We start from the raw sequence: 18185 nt of genomic DNA, 5'->3' as shown, positions 1-18185 counted from the left end.
AACACAGATTCATGTGAAGCTGGAGTTCGCTTGTCTCCCTGAACTCGATCAATCCCACACATTCTTTCTTGGATTCAGAGGATCGGTTTCGCTGTCCTTCGATCTCCGGACATCGCAGGTTGTCATATAGCACCCATACGTCCTACCACTTTTGCTCCCGCGCCCAGACAGATACTTCAGGTTTGTGCTCAATAAAACAACCACTTCCAGTTTTATTGCTTCTCCCCCTTCGTTCCCTGTCCAACAGAGCCTTCGAATTCACACAAGTGCATATTCGAAGTTGTTGCCAGCCATCCTTACACACGGAGGAGCAGATGCAAGATGTACACCTACCCTAAACCACGACAACTGCCCCTCTCTCTGCCTTATACTATTAACTGATGGTAGGCCGGTAACAGAGAGAGATGCACTGCTGTCGTTACGTATACACTCCTTGCACCTGCCTTCCGTGAAGGAAGGCGCAACAACTTGATACATTGGTGAATATCTGAAGGGCTGTGGACAGGCAGCGAGGGGAGAAGCATAAACTGGAAGTGGTTGTTATTGGAGCACAAACCTGAGGTATTGTCTCGAGTAGGACGTATGGATATATGAACATTGGTGTCCCGGAGATCGAGGCAGCGAACCAGTCCTTGAATCCAGAGAGGGATGATCGATGTTCAGGGAGACCAAGGGCGGAACTCCAGCTTCACCATAATCTGTTGAGACCCACCAGATCTAGAATGGGTCTGAGACCCCTTTGACTTTGGGGATTGGGGAAAATAAAGGATCCCTTAGTCCCTTAGCTCCTGAACGAAACTCCTCTACTGCCCTTGCGGCGAGGAGCACCCGCATCTTCTGAGATAAGGATTGCTCATGAGAAGGGTCCCTGAAGATGGATGGGAAGGGAGAGAAGTAAAAGCCTCTGTCCAGATCTGGACTTTAGCGTCCAAATCTGGGTGCTTACCTGAAACTCCCCCAAGCTCACTACCTGCTTGGATATTTTCTTGCTGCCACCAACTAGGACTGATTGGGGTTCCTACTACCCCCCCCGAGTCACCCCAACCTCCCCTGGGGGACCCCAAGACCAGAGCCTGGTCTCCCTCTCTCTCTCCCAGCTTCCCCCCTTCCCTGGGTTAGCCGGTGGGAGACTAGACTACATCTTTGAATACAACCGGAGAGGCATCTAGCGTCCCGAGGCTATGCTTCACAGCTAATCACGCTAGCACACAAGGAGATTCCCCTCCCTGGTCTCGTAGCAGTAACTAAGAAAACTTCAAACACAAGAGAGAGAGGATTCTTTTTCTCTTTCCTCATAGCCTGTTCTTCCCTGGAAACAATAGGAAATAGCCACAGCCTGGCTTTTCCCTTCCCTTTGCCTCACTAGGAAAAGAAACTCCCACAGTTCAGTTTCAAAGAACTTTATTAAAAAGAAAGAAAATACAAACAATAATCCTGCATGAAGAAACTCAATACAGGCTCTTGCTTATAAGAAATAAGAATAAACAGTCTGATTAAAAGATAGCCCGATTAAACCAGTCCAGAAAAAATCAACATACATGTAAATACAACACAAAACTCATCACAGCTGAATTACTTTCTTTCCTTTGTACTCACAAATGTTTAGGAGAAACTTTGAGATAAGATGGAGTTAGAAGAAACTGTTTACCCATAGCCGAGGAAAAACAAAGACGCCGAGTATACAAATTCCCGCCCCTGACTTTAAACAATCCAGTTCTCTGATTGGTCCTCTGGTCAGGTGTTTGGTTCTCTTTGTTCCCCCTTTACAGGAAAAAGAAAATTAACCCTTACCTTACCTATCTACTTATGACAACTGCCCTTGCGGCGAGGAGCACCCGCATCTTCTGGATAAGGAGTTGCTCGTGAGAAGGGTCCCTGAAGATGGATGGGGAAGGGAGAGGAGAAGTAAATTGGAGAGAATAGCCCACTTCTACCGTGTGAAGAACCCAGCGGTCTGATGTTATTTGGGAGCAAGCATAGTAGAAGTGGGATAGATGGTTCAGAAAACAGAGTTGAGGATCTAGTTCATAGTCTGACATACTGTCCCTGGGCACACCTTCAAAATGCCTGCTTGGAGCCCAAAGAAGTGCACACCTGGCCCTGAGTGGATGAAAGCTGCGATGGATTCTGCCTGCCATTCCTACCGTGCTTCCTAGAAAAATCCTGTCTAGGACAAGGTTGGTAGGGACGTTGAGGGGGCTGTGGTTTAAAATATTTCCTCTGAGTAACCAGGGTGTGCAGCCACAGCGACTTCAGCGTAGCCCTCGAGTCTTTTAGGTTATGCAGCCTGGAGTCAGTTTGTGCCTCAAATAATCCTGCCCCATCAAAGGGCAGTTCCTGGAGAACCTGCTGAACCTCGGACGGCAGACCCGAGGCCTGCAGCTATGAGCTCCTCCTCATGGCTATGCTGGAGGATAAGGTGCACGCTGCTGAGTCTGCAGCATCCAGTGAGGCCTGTAAAGGGGTCCATGCCATCGCCTTGCCCTCCTCAACAATAGTCCGAAACTCCTTTCTGGACGCCGAGAAAGAACTAGATAAATTCATGGAGGTTAAGGCCATTAATGGATTTAGCCAGGATGGGTAAAGAATGATGTCCCTAGCCTCTGTTTGACAGAGGGTGGAGATGGATGGCAGGAGAGAGATCACTTGATCATTACTTGTTAGGTTCACTCCCTCTGGGGCACTTGGCATTGGCCACTGTCAGTAGACAGGATACTGGGCTGGACCTTTGGTCTGACCCAGTATGGCTGTTCTTATGAGGGTGACAGCTCCCTAAATTTTAGTATGGAGTTCCAGGAGTTGAAGCTGTACCTGCTCAGGATGCCTACTGATTAGCAATCCTAGAGCTGTAAGCCCCTAGTGGAATAGACCTTCCTGCCGAAAAGGTTGAGACCTTGACTGGTGCTGAGAATGGGACCTCTGTCATGATGGGGATTGGTGCCGGGATGGTGAGCGATGCCACAAGTCCAACCGGTGCCGCGAGTTCAAGCAGTGTGGTGAGATTGATCTGTGCTGTGATTCAGAGTGGTGCCTCCTTGTCGATACCGGCGAGCGGTGCCTTGGAGATGCAGGTGGACCCAACGTGGCCGGCTTGCCTTGGGATGGTGCTGCCTTTAGTAGCGCTGGAGGCTTGTCGTGGAGAGCCAGGGACCATGGTGCCATCACGGCAATGAGATCCCTCACAGCCTCAAAGGTGTCTGGTAGCCCCACCTCTTCCACCACATAGCTTGGGAAGTCCAATGGCACCGGACTCAACAGTCCCACCAATGTTGACAGTGCTGGCTTCAAAGCTCTCAGTGCCAGGTGCTCCTCTCTGGGACACGCCCCACTGGCCAGCTCCGAAGGAGTGGGTCTCGAAGGTGGAGATCTGCTCCTACCCTGCTTCCCTGGCGCCAGGGAATGGGACCGGTGCCAGACAGTTCCCACTGACTTTGGCACCGGAAAGTGGCGGTGCCACTGGTCTCTGTGCCTAGTATCTTTCCATGGTGCTGCTTCTGCCACAGAAGCTGGAGCGCTCTGCACTAATTAACTTTATGCTGGGTGTTGCTGCACCGAGGTGGATTGCAGTCTCAGCACCGCCTCCATAAGGAGCTGCTTTAAATGGAAGTCCTGCTCCTTTTTTGTTCTGGGGTGAAACCCTTTACAAATCCTGCACCTATTGGCTTGGTGCGCCTCTCCCAGACACTTTCAACAAGTGTCGTGGGGGTTGTCCAGTGGCTTGGGCTTACTGCAGGACTTGCAGGGTTTCAGCCCTCGGTACTGAGGCTTGCCCAGAGTCCCTAAGGGGAGATAAACAGTCGGTGTGGAGGGGAAAACCCCATTCCCCACAGCTAAACTCTACTAACACCAATAATGAACTAGAACTACAACTAACATTAAACCTACAGTATCAGAGGGGTAGCCGTGTTAGTCTGGATCTACAAAAGCAGCAAAGAGTTCTGTGGCACCTTATAGACTAACAGACATATTGGAGCATGAGCTTTCGTGGGTGAATACCCACTTCATTGGATGCACGTAGTGGAAATATCCAGGGGCAGATATATATATGCAAGCAAGAAGCAGGCTAGAGAGAACAAGGTTAGTTCAATCAGGGAGGATGAGACCCTCTTCTAGCAGTTGAGGTGTGAAAACCAAGGGAGGAGAAATTGCTTTTGTAGCTGGCTAGCCATTCACAGTCTTTGTTTAATCCTGAGCTGATGGTGCCAAATTTGCAGATGAACTGGAGCTCAGCAGTTTCTCTTTGAAGTCTGGTCCTGACATTTTTTTGCTGCAGGATGGCTACCTTTAAATCTGATATTGTGTGACCAGGGAGGTTGAAGTGTTCTCCTACAGGTTTTTGTATATTGCCATTCCTAATATCTGATTTGTGTCCATTTATCCTTTTCCGTAGGGACTGACCAGTTTGGCCAATGTACATAGCAGAGGGACATTGCTGGCATATGATGGTGTATATTAGAGCAAACTGAAAGGCTAGGAGAATGAGATGCGAAATTGCTAAGCAAGCCACCACAGTTTCAATGACCACCACTGGCAGCAAGAAGTAACTGAGGCAGCGCCGGGTCGGCATAGTCATATATTGAGTGCCACAGAGGCACCACTGCAGGGGGCTCCACAGCCGACCTGATGGGTGCTGCTAGAGGGAAAAACCTTCCGATGACAGTGCACACAGTGCGCACACACCTAACTGGAATCGATATGAGCAATCACTCGAAGAAGAACCACTGTATCAATTCCCATTTTCCTATCTAAATATTTAAGCCACTTGAGTCTTGGTGAAAAATGCCCAAATAACAGCAACAGCAAATGAAGCTGTAACAGTAAATGGACTTTACCCACTTCTCAGTTGGGGAATATGCACTGTACAGCCTGGAATACCAAAAAGTTTAGCTTACCCACTTTTTTTCCCACTACACCACTGAACTGAAGTCCTCTGCTAGCAGAATAGATACACCACTGTGGAAGGTGCATCCTTATACTGTTGTGCTAGGACTACCCGCAGAGATGAAAGAGTTCAGTCTTTGGAACTGTTTATTTCTTGACCTTTCTTCTAGGACTGCCAACAAGGGTACGAATTAGTGCTTAGGTACTCACAACAGAATAGAATAGAATAGAATGCCAAGTGTGATGTCTGTTTTATCTGATGTGGCCAACTGGTTCATTCGGAATGAGATTAAGACCATTCACTAGGCCCACCTAGCCCAGGGAATATTTGTCACATGGAACTAGAATTGATCTGAACTGGTGATCTAGAAGGGAAAGGTGATGTATTGTCTCTGCAAATTTCTTAAGTCTCCAGAACCAAAACAGTGCAATCAAAACAATGCTTAAAAGCTTTTACAGCTTTTTCTGTACCTAGACAAGACTTGCAATCTATAGAAGCTGTGTGTGCACATTTCAAAAAACCCACCCCATAGTTATTGGCACTTTCAAGAAAGTGGTAAGTTTCTGTACTGTAACATTTAGTTGTAGCTACACCATCATTTTACTGCACATACCAGATGTATATATGTGCGATTCAAAAGAGCTAGTGAAGGAATTGTCTAGTTTTTCCCACTTTCCTTAGGAATTAATTTCTTCACTGCCTGTGAGAGAAATCTCTTGGTCTTCTCTATCACTGTAATTCTGAGCAATGGTGCAGTGCCCAACTTTAACAGCCAGACCAAGCATCGGGGAAAGGAGTGATAAGGAGAAGAGACAGAAGGGCTAGGCAGGTATATTGTGTGGCTAGGGCCCACTGGCTGGAGGGGGAGAGGGATATTTTGTCCTCACTTTTTATTTGTTTTGAGAAAATTGCTGTATTTATTTTTGTTATTTAAGTCGTTCTGAAACATTCATAGATGTCAAAAGTGCCTTGAGCTCTTGAAAAGACATTGTAAATCGATCAATCAAGCCAGCCAGCCATATTATTAGCATGTTGAACATGCTGGATTATTATGTGGTTATTGGCAGGAGGGTGCCAAAACTGGCAGTTTTAGGGATAGAAAATGTTTTATTTGCTTCATGTGACAGGCTTCATTGATGGGGGATTTTTGAAGCATCGTCTTGCTTCAGGTTTTCTTTTTTGCTATAGCGAATATATATATAACTGAAGCTAGAAAAATATACACCCTTTTCCACCCTATCAATAAAACTGAAGGCAACAGAGTAAGATAATTAAGGGAGAAATGTCCACAAAACATTCAATGCATTTGCATTTAATGCAAAAAAATTCAACGCTGACGTGAATGCCACCTCACAAGCATGAGAGCTGCGGAAGGGCACTGCTACTTATTGTACCTGCTCAAGCAGCTGTCGTAGCCGGTGAAGCTGAGACTCCAGCTGTTTATTGTGATCTTCCAATATTTGCATTCTGGCCTCCAAACGACCTTTGTGCTGCCTTAGGAGTTTGGCCTCAGCAATGAGCTCAGCATCTTCAGAAGTGTGCTGGGGAGATACAATGGAGTCTGGAGGGGAGGCAAGAGGGTTTATTCCTCTCTGAAGATGCTGTTCCTTTAGCTGCTCATATTCCACTTGGAGGCTCCTAATACAATTTTAAAGAGAAAAAGCAGATTACAGCATACATGACAACATAATTTAATATAGTTCCCCTAATTCAGTGAATCTTTTCATTATCTATATCTGTGGAGCTTAACTACCCTATACCAAGATAAAGTCTATGCTCCAAAGTGTATGATAAATTAGACAGCTGCAGCACAAACAAGTAGGAGTGAAATTGCTACTTTGTTAGACTGTCTGATCACAGGCCCAACAACTTAACTTACAAAGGACCATTGTGAAGAGCTAACGCTCTGATCCAGTTTTCATCAGAAACTGACTTCAGTGCCTACTTTAGGCCCTTTTCTCATTTTGTGTGAACAACAATTATGCAGTATGGTGCATGATTAGAACACAGTTAATAAAATGCCAGTTCAGACGCTGCACGGGAAGATGACAAAACCTTTGCTCTTCCTCGAGGTCGGCAATGATGCGCTCCAACTCTCCCCGTTCTTCCTTTTCCACTGACTTCAGGATTTGTGCAGGACTCTGCGGTTGACTCACAGGTGATTCTCCTCCCAGAGTCTGGCAGTACTGCTGGATGAGGGCATGTTCATCCTCTCTAGAGTAACAAAGCAACACAGATGGAAATAGCTCATGTAAATGTACTTGATACTACTGGAAATATAAATTAGCCAATGATCTAACAGCTTTGCTAAGTATATCTTTTTAAAAAAGGCTTGCACAGAGGTAAGTTAGTCTCCAAGAGTTTGGGACAGAGCTGTCAGTTATGTGTGGGTGAACTATACATATCAATATTTGTTCTGACTCGCTCCTGGCATAAATATCCTGCAGGATTAAAAAATCCACATGAAAAAGAAAGATGTTCTGTACTAGTGTAAAGCCAGTTTATTTTAAATGCACACACAGCACAATGGCTGGTGATACCTCTAAAAGAAACCAAAAATCCAAGAAGCTGAAATGGTGTAAGTCAGTAATGACTGATTTCAAGTACTTTTTTTTTTTTTTGTTAAAAAAAAAATCAGCTACTATCTGGTGTCTTTTGCAGCAGTTGTGCATTTTCAGAACAAACACTTGACATTTAGTCTACTTTAAGAGATGGTAGAGAAAATGCTAGACATTCATTTTACATGCTCAATATACCTAGTAAAAATTATACATGGTAATGTTTACAGAATAGGTTTAATAAAATCAGAGATACAGAAAGATCTGTGTGCTTCGTAAAGTGGTTTGGTTGTGACATTAAAGAGGAAACATGTTCTGCTTATAAAAGATTCCGTGAAGTTTTTATAAGTATAACACACACAGGTTACGAATTGGTCTTTTTGCCCATTTCTTAAGATTGTGGTTCTCACATAGGCAACGTGCTTAGGTTCTTTGAGGGAAGTAGCTAGATTCTTCTAGCCAGAGCAGAAATTATCTTGTGGTAGGAGGTATCGAGGACTTGAGGGATCCAGTAGACGCATCATCCTTTCCCACCCCTTTCTAAGTGTATTAAATGATCCTGCCTTTTCTCCCTAACAATCTTCAGATGGATAGGAGGTAGAAGATACAGTCTCTAAATTCATTCTCTTCTTTAAAGAGAAACTGCTGAATCACAACAGCTGGAATGCTAGAGAACATTCCTGATAATTCCAATCTTTACACATCTGCTTACAAACAAAAGCTGCAATACTTTATTCTGTACAGCATCTGTCAGACAAACTGTACCCCAAAATGCTCTAGAATTAAAGAATGAATAATCACATAGGAAGAAACACATTAACAGTTACAGATATGTTTTGAGATAACATTTGGCAAAGTCAAAGCAAGTGAAAGAGATGGAAAGAAAATTCTAGATGGGAACTAATCACAGAGGAGAGAGTTCCTGCACCAGATGTTCTGACAACGTGGGAGGGTACAGTGCTAGATGTTGACTAGGGAGAAGAAAGAGAAGGGACAGGGAACAAGAGGACAAGACATGTGAGGTAGGCTGCATCTAATCTGACAGTGGATGGAAAGAGGGCTGTTTTGACACTAGGCATGAAAGTCTAGCCCATTGAAGTCAATGAGTACTTTGCCACTTCAGTGGGGCCTAGGATTTCACGCTAGGAGGATAGTTTGACATCAGCAGAGGGTGTTCTTTGTTTGTTTGTTTTGGTGTTCTTCCATGAGGATGGGAGTGATGCGGCTAACTTCTTTGTACATGGGAGAAGATGGGCAGCAGCAAAAAGATATGACGACAGTTCTGCGTGTGAAAATAAAAACCAATTCCTTTAAAAATAATCCATACTTCTGAAAGATAAAAAGATAAACCATAAACTATTTACTATTGAATTTATAGCCATCTCCTTCCGTTATCCATGTCTCCAACATTCTTTAGTTAAAAGGTTGCATTTTGGACATTTATTAGGAATAATAAATTCTCTGCCATTTTTTTTTATTGAAACAGTTAAAATTCACCAAGCATAACTCTACAGCTGAGAGTATTCTTATGCTAACATCTGTCTTAGGCTATTACACAAAAACTTCTGCAAAACGTTCCTAGTATTGACCTCTGCCTTCCCAAAAAGGGAAGTCCTCGTCTCACTCAGACACCTATTTTGGAATAAACTTACTGGAATTCTTTTCATGAAACAATAAAAATACTAATTGGAGTTAAAACAGATATTTGCTGTTCTGAGGAACTTGGAAGTTTTCTTTTCTTAAAAATGAACATAGAACTTAGTTGGGTCTAATTTAGATAAATAGCAGCATCCTGATACACAAACTATTTCTCATCTACAGCATTTATCTCTTGTTCTGACTTTTTTGTCGTCAAACTAACCAATAACTCCTTGATCCAATCAATGGTGCAATGAACATAACCAAAAGTAACCTGAGCCAGTGCCCTATAATGGGCAGACTTAACATGACAACTGGTTATATGGAAAATATTTATTTTTGAAATCAAATGTAATGGAACATTTGAAGAGGCCTTTTTTTTATAGAATATGGCAAATAAACAACCCACTTACTTATGTAACATCATTCATCCCAGAATATTCAAATGTACAGTCACATTTTAATGATTTGAAAAAATAGCTGCTTAAAAGCAGACTGCTTTGATAAGAAACAAACTACAGTTGCGGTGGTTGGTAATCAAGAGGAGTTAAACACTCATATGTGAATTACAAGCCACCTTCATGGATAGCAATAACTCCTCAAAGATACATTAAGCCATCATCATGAAAGGCATCCTCTATCCTTACCAATGCATTTTGGTAATGTATATAAGTGCTAAGGAGAATTGCAAACATAAATTGAGTGTGTATGTATGTTAAATCTTTTTCAACTGGGTACACTGCTGAGGCAAGAGCATTTCTTGATAGTTCACTGCATATGCAGCAAAATCTGTACAAAAGACCATGACTATTAGGTAACCTCCTAGAGATAATGCCAAAATATCCACAAACATATGCAGAAGTTTTCCACTCTTTATTAGAGGATCGCTTCTACTAAGAACTAACTGGTGTAAGCTCATTGAGTAGTTGCTTCCAGCACCTCTTCGGACATACTGGCTCCTATGTTAGAGTAAAATGAAAATATCTCTGATATTTCTTTGCTTGAGTATAAGTAAACTACTCACTGTAAACCCCGTTATGCGGGCTTTCACTTCTTGACTCTAGCTTGATTTACTCCTTGTTATTAAGATATGAAAGTTTGGGGTTTTTAATCAAATATTTTATGTTAAGTAACACAAAGTGAAAAACCACCAATTCCATCTATATCGTGCGACAGTCCTGGCCACTGTTTCAATTCATGCTGTTTCAGTCCACATGCATTCATTCACCTTACAAGAATTAAAAGCTGAGTAGAGATAAGAAACTCCTCTATGCTCCTGTTTTGTGTAATAATCTCTCAGCAGGTGCAGGGATGCCCCAAAGCTCTTGAACATTGCGGGCAGTGGGGCCCCCAGGAGCTCCCCGCTGCTGCGGGTGGCAGGGGTGCCCCGGAACTTGGAGCCACCATGGGTGGCGACAGTGCCCTGAGCTCGACCCACGGGCGGTGGGGGGACCCTGCAAGCTCAGAGCTGGGGTCCCTGGGGTGGTGTGGGGACCCCATAGTTCTCCATTTTGTCCCCCATATTTTTAGTAGAAGTCACGGATAGGTCACAGGGTCCAGTGAATTTTTCTTTATTGCTCATGACCTGTATTGTCCATGACTTAGCCTTTTTGATGAACAGTGCTGTCAAGTGTAGAAAGAGATCACTGTGCAGGTTGTTTTTTCTTTCTTCTTATACCTACAAAAACAAGCCTCTTGCTCCTTTCTGCTCCAGCTACTCTCCTATCTCAGCGAAACTCATAATTGCTTGTTTTTCAGTAGCCTAGTTACAAACCTGATTCAAAGACCAGTAGGAATCTTTCTATTGACCTCAATAGACTTTGGATCAGATCCTAAAACACAACAGTGAAAAACTGCAGTAACTTGCCCATGCTCTTCTTTTATCCACCTTAAAAATATTCTCTAGTTATAACTAAGATTATTGCTTAAGTGTATTTCAAATTATGATGTTGCATGAAGCCCTAGAATATTTGTAGGGTTTCTTAAAATGCTGGAAGCCATACAGAATCACCTCCCTCAAACCGGCATGTTCCTGGACATGCTGAGAAATACTGACAATTCTAGCCTCAGACCTCAAGTGAGCAGTGAGTGCCACAACACAACACTGAACCAGATCGAAGAGACAGAACATTGTGAAATCAGGTTTGGGTTTTTTAAAAAAAGATTGTCTAAAATATTCATTTAACTGATAAGTGCAACATTTAACTGATAAGTGTGAACAAATGGCATCATTTTGAAGTGCAGAGATATCCTTATGGTAAGAGAGAGACATTTTTGTGAATAGTTCAGGTGATACACTAAGTCAAATATTTCCATTTGGCTACTTTAATTAGTTTTTAAATAAATGGAGACCAAAAAGGCACTGTCTAAATTACAAGTTTATTCATTAAGCACTGACATCTAAAATAGAACTTTTAAAAAAAGTGCTTCCAAAGTTGAGTTTTATATGTTAAAGTCCTGTTCTGTCATTTCTGGTATGACTTAATAATCTGTGAATTTTTACATAACATTTATAAGACACGGAAAAATGAAATTTAAAAATGATAATTGTTGACAGAACCCTCACTGTCCTGCTACTAGCTGGTGTGACTGCAACAGATAAATACAAACTGGCCAAAAAAAATCTAGTAGTTTTTTTTATTTCAAACTCCACAATCATATTCATTCAGGACAGAGGAGATTTGCTCCACTTCTCTCTCACTGTGGCTACCCCACACGGAATATAGAGGACAAAGATTGAAAGTATTGATTTGTCCATTATAAGCAGCATACTCTTACAGATAACATTCCTGTTCAATGAACCCCAGATAAAGGAAGAAATCTGTTTAAGGAAAAGATGAATCTTTGCTATGTATCTCTCCCTCAACCTTCTGTCTGCCTTGCTAAATTATTGGTCTGAAAGGCAGGACCTTGTGTTTGCACTAACAAACCTCATGACAGTAATTAAGATAGATCTATTAGTGGCACTGGAGTTTTAATTCAGGGTTTCATGATGACAGAATGGCCTACATGACAAGGAAGCAGCAAATGCACTCTGGCAAACAAACCTTTTGATACTGAGAATCCATTTCGCTTTCCTCTCCAGAACTGATAGGGGATGGTAAGCAACAACCAGAATAAAAGCAAAGCATCAAAATTAACTCCTCGGCCTTTTTCAGTAGTTATTCCACTGAAGATTTTCAGCTTACTTTGATTCAAAATCAGGATCATGAAGATGGAGAAGTTATCAGACTGCACTGTAATTTTAGTGCCTGCGCCATTTAGCAGAATGACAGCACTAAGATGTAAAAATGAGCTGCAAGAAGGTCAAACTTAAGAGAGGTGCATCTCACGTAACAAGCCATGGAAATCTGCACTTGAAACATGCTATTGTGTGTGTGTGTGTGTGTGTGTGTGTGTGTGTGTATCAATGTCTTTAAATAGTTGTGTATACATTGTATGCACAAGTATATGGAGAATAAGGGGCAAATGGGTGTAGTTTCTCATGTCTTTCAGAGCATTCAGTGTAAGCTCTAAAAAAATATCAGGTCTTTCTGACAGAATCATTCTGAGCTCTGGTGTATTCATGATTCTATTTGATGAGAAAACCAGATAATAAATTAAATCTTATGCACTAACCTGAATGTGCTGTTGATAATTATATTTCCCCCTTTGACCTAGCGTTGCTGAGAGAAATAGCAAAATCCTGAAGGTTCAACAGTATTGTCAAAAATTCTCTCTCCTTCTTTCACTGTTTGAGTGATTGGCTGAACAAAAAAGTAGGACTGATTGGACTTGTAGACTCTAAAGTTTTACATTGTTTTATTTTTGAGTGCAGTTATGTAACAAAAAATGATGTTTGTAAGTTGCACTTTCATGATAAAAAGATTGCACTACAGTACTTGTAGGAGGTGAATTGAAATTTGATACAATTTATCATTTTTACAGTGCAAATATTTGTAATAAAAATAATATAAAGTGAGTACTGTATGCTTTGGATTCTGTGTAGTAATTGAAATCAATATATTTGAAAATGTAGAAAAACATCCAAAAATATTTAATAAATTTCAATTGGTATTCTATTGTTTAACAGTGCGATTAACTGTGATTAATTTTTTTCATTGCAATTAATTTTTTTTAGTTAATCACATAAATTAACTGTGATTAATCGACAGCCCTAGCTAAAACCAAATTAACCTAGAAGAAAAATTAACAGGACCCCCTTGTCCAAATGTTTAGAATATTCTTCCAGAATGTACTGTAGCAAAGGCTATGAAGGAAAAAAATTCTCCTCTCCTTTAAATCAGGAAGATCCTAATATTTTGCTTGTTTTAGGGACATTTTGGACGTTCTGTACTGGACACTTTCCATGCTTTCTAAAACTTGCTAATATGGCTTTAAATGAGGAAAATGTTTATATTTTAGTGAACTTCATGTTATATTGTCAGGTTATGAGAACTGAGTTTCAGGCAAAAGAGAAATTATAGTGAAGTCCAGGATAAGACAGAGAAGAAAAAGCAAATTCTCTGAAAAATGACCTCTGAACCATACAACATGTTCCAGAATTTTCCAATGTTAAAAGTGACTTTGCCCCTATTACAAGTTTGCAGTAAACTGAAGGACTCTCAGGGACCAATAAAATAATATCAAAGAACAGAGTTCTGATTATGAGAAGAACAGAATTTGATTTACAAATCAATAATTATCTCCTGAGGCCCAGCAGAATGCATTAAGATAGAGAGATTTTGCCCAGATATGTTTATATTAGAAGAGCCTCAGATGAAAATTTTTGACCTAAATTTCAGCCACCCCATAAAGTTCAGGTTATTCACATACAGAGATTTCATTCCTATGGTATATTGTATCTAAAAAAACCTACAGATGGGCCTGAACCAAAATTCCAGGTATTACAGAAGTTCAGGGCATGAACTGGGATCTGGAGCTGAATTTCACAGATGTCTTCTATATTTACAATGGACCTGCGACAGAGGCCCATTCACCGCTCTGTGTCATCAAGTCTTGTCAAGCCTGACATACTCACTATACCCAACACACTATTGTCATAATCTGAATCTAAAGCATTTCATATAAGGTATCATATACAAACTGGTTAAGATGCTGATACTGATAATCATTAATATACATGTACTAGAATTATGTTCTTAAAATGTGTTTGGAAAGCAATGCACAAGCCCTATCTGCCTTAGACAAAGGATGTGCTCTTGCTTGTCAGTGGAGACAATGAAGGTACATTTAAGTAGAAGGTAAATAAAGCTAGCAAGTGGGGAAGAAGACAGCATGCTGCCCATACCCCGGCAAAAAAGAGAAACTTTATCCGGGGAAATGCTACAGAAGAATACATTTCAAAGGTTTACAGAGCTATACAAAGAGGGTCTGAATCTCAAATGATAAGCAAATGAATCAACTAATTGTATATTATATTACTGTATTATAAAAGTGTATTCAGTAAACCTGCGACATACTGTTGATTAATACCATTGTGAAATATACGCATTAACATTATACAATGAGAGTGAGAGCGCGCCAAGTGTGCAGGAGTATGGAAAAGACATCAAGTTAAACTTAAATGTTTCTTTGAAACAAACTTTTTGCAATCTCTAATCATTAATGAAATTCATACTTAAACTTAATACATGATTAGGTTTTAAAATAATAAATTAATTCATTTTAAAAATGAAAGAGCTTTCTACCTAATGAAAGTCAAACAACAAAGATGTGTGTTTGCCCTGCAAGAGCTCATAATATCACAAATACCTAAAAAGAGCCAGGATCTATCTTCCTATGCTTGAATAGTTCACAAAGCTCACAATTTGGGTCTTGGCAAAGACATACATTTTTCAAATATTTTTCTTAACAATGAAAAATTATTCCTATTTAATCTATTGGGAATTTGTTATCTTTCTTTTTTATTCAGCACATCAGTTCATCTCAATTAAAACATTTCACAAGCAAAACATCCCATAATGCTAACAACAATGTGGTCTTTTTAGTATGTCTACATGTAGATGAGCCAATAGCCAGCAAAATCAATATAATTGTTCTGCATAGGTAACAACACTGTTCTAGCACTGTATATTCTTCTACTGAATAACTTTTTTCTTTTAAATTAATGGCCAAGCTAGGAAAGAGACAAACTAGAATGAACTTTTATATGCCTTTCAGCTGAAATGACCCAATTTCTTGAGGCAGAACCACTTCACTAAATGACACATCAAGCTAAACAAACACTGCCAATTTATACCATTACTGTTTGGAAGCATGAAATTTATGCAGGCTTTTTTGGGTCCCATTTATTATCTACTTTGATTGGAACTAAAATTCAGCACCACAACCAATGAAGATGACATTTATAATCAAATGGGTTGGCCTTTCCCAGTAGCTCTAATTGCATGATTTACTTACACACTTCCTGTGGTGGAGCTGCTGTCCATCAACAAGGAGCCATTGGTCCTTTCCATTTGAGCCAGCCTGAAAGAAAAGAGAAATGTGACTTTGGTAGACTATGCGGAGAAATCAGACTGGGATCATTCTATTTGACAGTATTTCAGATATGCCAATTCTTGCAGGTGCTGAGGGTTGAACCTCTAAACTGCTGGCAGTTCATAGAAAAGACAATATGGATGGATGGATGGATGGATGGATGGATAACAAAAACATACTCTAGTAACTAAGGTGTTCCAAGTATTTTAACATAACTAGAAAATATGGTGACGTTTTAGGTTTATCCACAGAAAATGGAGCTCAGTGGTAAGAACCACTGATACGGATGGACTTTTACGAGAAAACTTTATGAGAATTAACAAATTTTATCTGTCCACTCATCTGCATCAAGTACATTTTTTGGCAATCCAGTAGAAGACCATTAGATTTTCCTTAGTATTATCACAATCATTGTGCAGCCTCTGAAGCTATGCTCAAATAAATACTATTGCACAATGGACAAACTGATATATAAAGTATTAACAGATGTATTCCTGGGAAAATCATAAATTAATATAGAATAACTGTGGGGAGCCATTGCCTGTATTTCCCATTTTAATGGAATTAATCTAAAAGGTTTGGGTATTACATTTTTATAAATTATGAATATAAATGTTTTTGTCATGCTATCTTGCAGATATGTTATCTTGTTATTGTATAGTTTGCACAGCATTATGGAAAGAATAAGATAAAGAACACAGTATGAAACATTTAAATTGAATGTTCATGGAGCAAACATCATCTTAGTAATTTGTTTCTTTAAAGATGCATTAGAAATTGTTTCACATCTATTCAGTAGTTTTCACTGCATAAAAGGAATACAAGACATTTTAGAAACATATAATGGTGTGTGTATATTAATAGGTGACACAGACAACTCCACTTATTACTCTACTGAATATTTCTATAGAACCATCCTCTTGGAGTCTACAAAACTGTAAGGATGTCTCTTAACATTTTCAAATCCAATAGCTGACTGAAAATAATGAAAGAAATCACTGAAGTTTAAAATAGAAGACAAGACGAATTTCCAGCACTGGATATATACACCTGAAGTTAAAGGAGTTCAACCTGGTTACAAGAGATTTACTGAGTTAATGTTGGAAGTAAAGATGACTGTAGTGTGCAATAAACAAAATAAACAGCTGCAGTAAATCGAAAAATCAAATATCTTTCATAAGAACATAAGAATGGCCATACTGGGTCAGACCAAAGGTCCATCCAGCCCAGTATCTTGTCTACCGACAGTGGCCAATGCCAGGTGTCCCAGAGGAGTGCACCTAACAGGTAATGATCAAGTGATCTCTCTCCTGCCATCCATCTCCACCCTCTGACAAACAGAGGCTAGGGACACCATTCCTTACCCATCCTGGCTAATAGCCATTAATGGACTTAACCTCCATGAATTTATCATCTACTCCTTTTAGAACCCAGCTATAGTCCCTAGCCTTAACATCAACCTCCTCAGGCAAGGAATTCCACAGGTTGCGACTGTGCGCTGTGTGAAGAAGAAACTATCCTTTTATTTTGTTAATTTCATTTGGTGGCCCCTAGTATCTTAATATTATGGAATAAGATAAAACTAACTTTTCCTTATTCACCTTTCTCCTCACCACACTCATGATTTGTAATATACCTCTATCATATCCCCCCCTTCAGTCTCCTCTTTTACTCCAAGCTGAAAAAGTCCTAGCTCTTTAATCTTACCTCATATGGACCAGTTCCAAAACCCCTAATATCATTTAGTTGCCCCTCGAACCTTTCTAATGCCAATATATCTTTTTTGAGACAAGGAGACCACATCGTATGCGGAGTAATCAGATGTGGGTGTACTTGGATTTATTAATGAAATAAGAAATATCGCAACATCATTATTCCTAGTCCCTTTTATTGAATAATTCCTAACATCCTAGTTTGCTTTTCACTGATTAGTGTAGCTAAAATTAACTTCCTCATCATATTGGTAGTGCATAGTTGGGGTTATTTTTCTAAGTGCATATACTTACATTTAGTCCACATTAAAATTTCATTTGCCATTTTGTTGCCCAATCACTAGTTTTGTGAGATCTTTCTGAAAGGTTCTTCAATAGTCTGCTTTGATCATTAACTATCTTGAACATTTAGATATCAATCTGGCAAACTTGCCGTTCACTGTTTACCCCTTTATCCAGATCATTTAGGGAATAAATTGAATTAAGGTGGTCCGAGGACTGACCCTTGGCAAACAAACCAACATAAATTACCCTCTCCAGTTCTGAAAATTTACATTTTTTCCATAACCCTTTTGTTCCCTGGGCTTTTAACAGTTCTCAATCCATGAAAGCATCTTCCGTCTTATCCATGACAACTTAATTTACTAAGAGCTTTAAGTGAGGGACTTGTCAAAAGGCTTTTCTGGAAATCAAAGTAACATATGTCCACTGGAATCCCTCCTTGTCCAATGTTTGGTGACCCCTTCAAGAACTCTAAATAGATAGTAAATATGAATTTTCCTTTAGCAGAAAGCATGTTGACTTTGCCCCAACAAGTTATGTTCTTCTATGATGTCTGAACAATTTAATTCTTTAACTAATTGTTTCTTAACTATTGCCCGCACACCTGAATTTGACTTAAACTGGTCTGTATTG

General features: G+C 40.2%; 1 protein-coding gene across 1 annotated transcript in view; it reads right to left on the bottom strand.

Moving 5' to 3' along the window:
• UTRN (utrophin) overlaps positions 1 to 18185 on the bottom strand; it is a 615035-nt gene that overhangs the window by 21659 nt on the left and 575191 nt on the right. The window contains 3 exon segments of the mRNA XM_075064018.1: positions 6277 to 6520; positions 6938 to 7096; positions 15481 to 15546. Coding sequence (XP_074920119.1) covers positions 6277 to 6520; positions 6938 to 7096; positions 15481 to 15546 — 469 coding nt within the window.

The sequence above is a fragment of the Chelonoidis abingdonii genome, chromosome 3, assembly GCF_003597395.2.
Source record: "Chelonoidis abingdonii isolate Lonesome George chromosome 3, CheloAbing_2.0, whole genome shotgun sequence".
NCBI lineage: Eukaryota > Metazoa > Chordata > Testudines > Testudinidae > Chelonoidis > Chelonoidis abingdonii.
The sequence above is the reverse complement of the archived record's forward strand: the minus strand, read 5'-3'. Positions and strand labels throughout refer to the sequence as shown.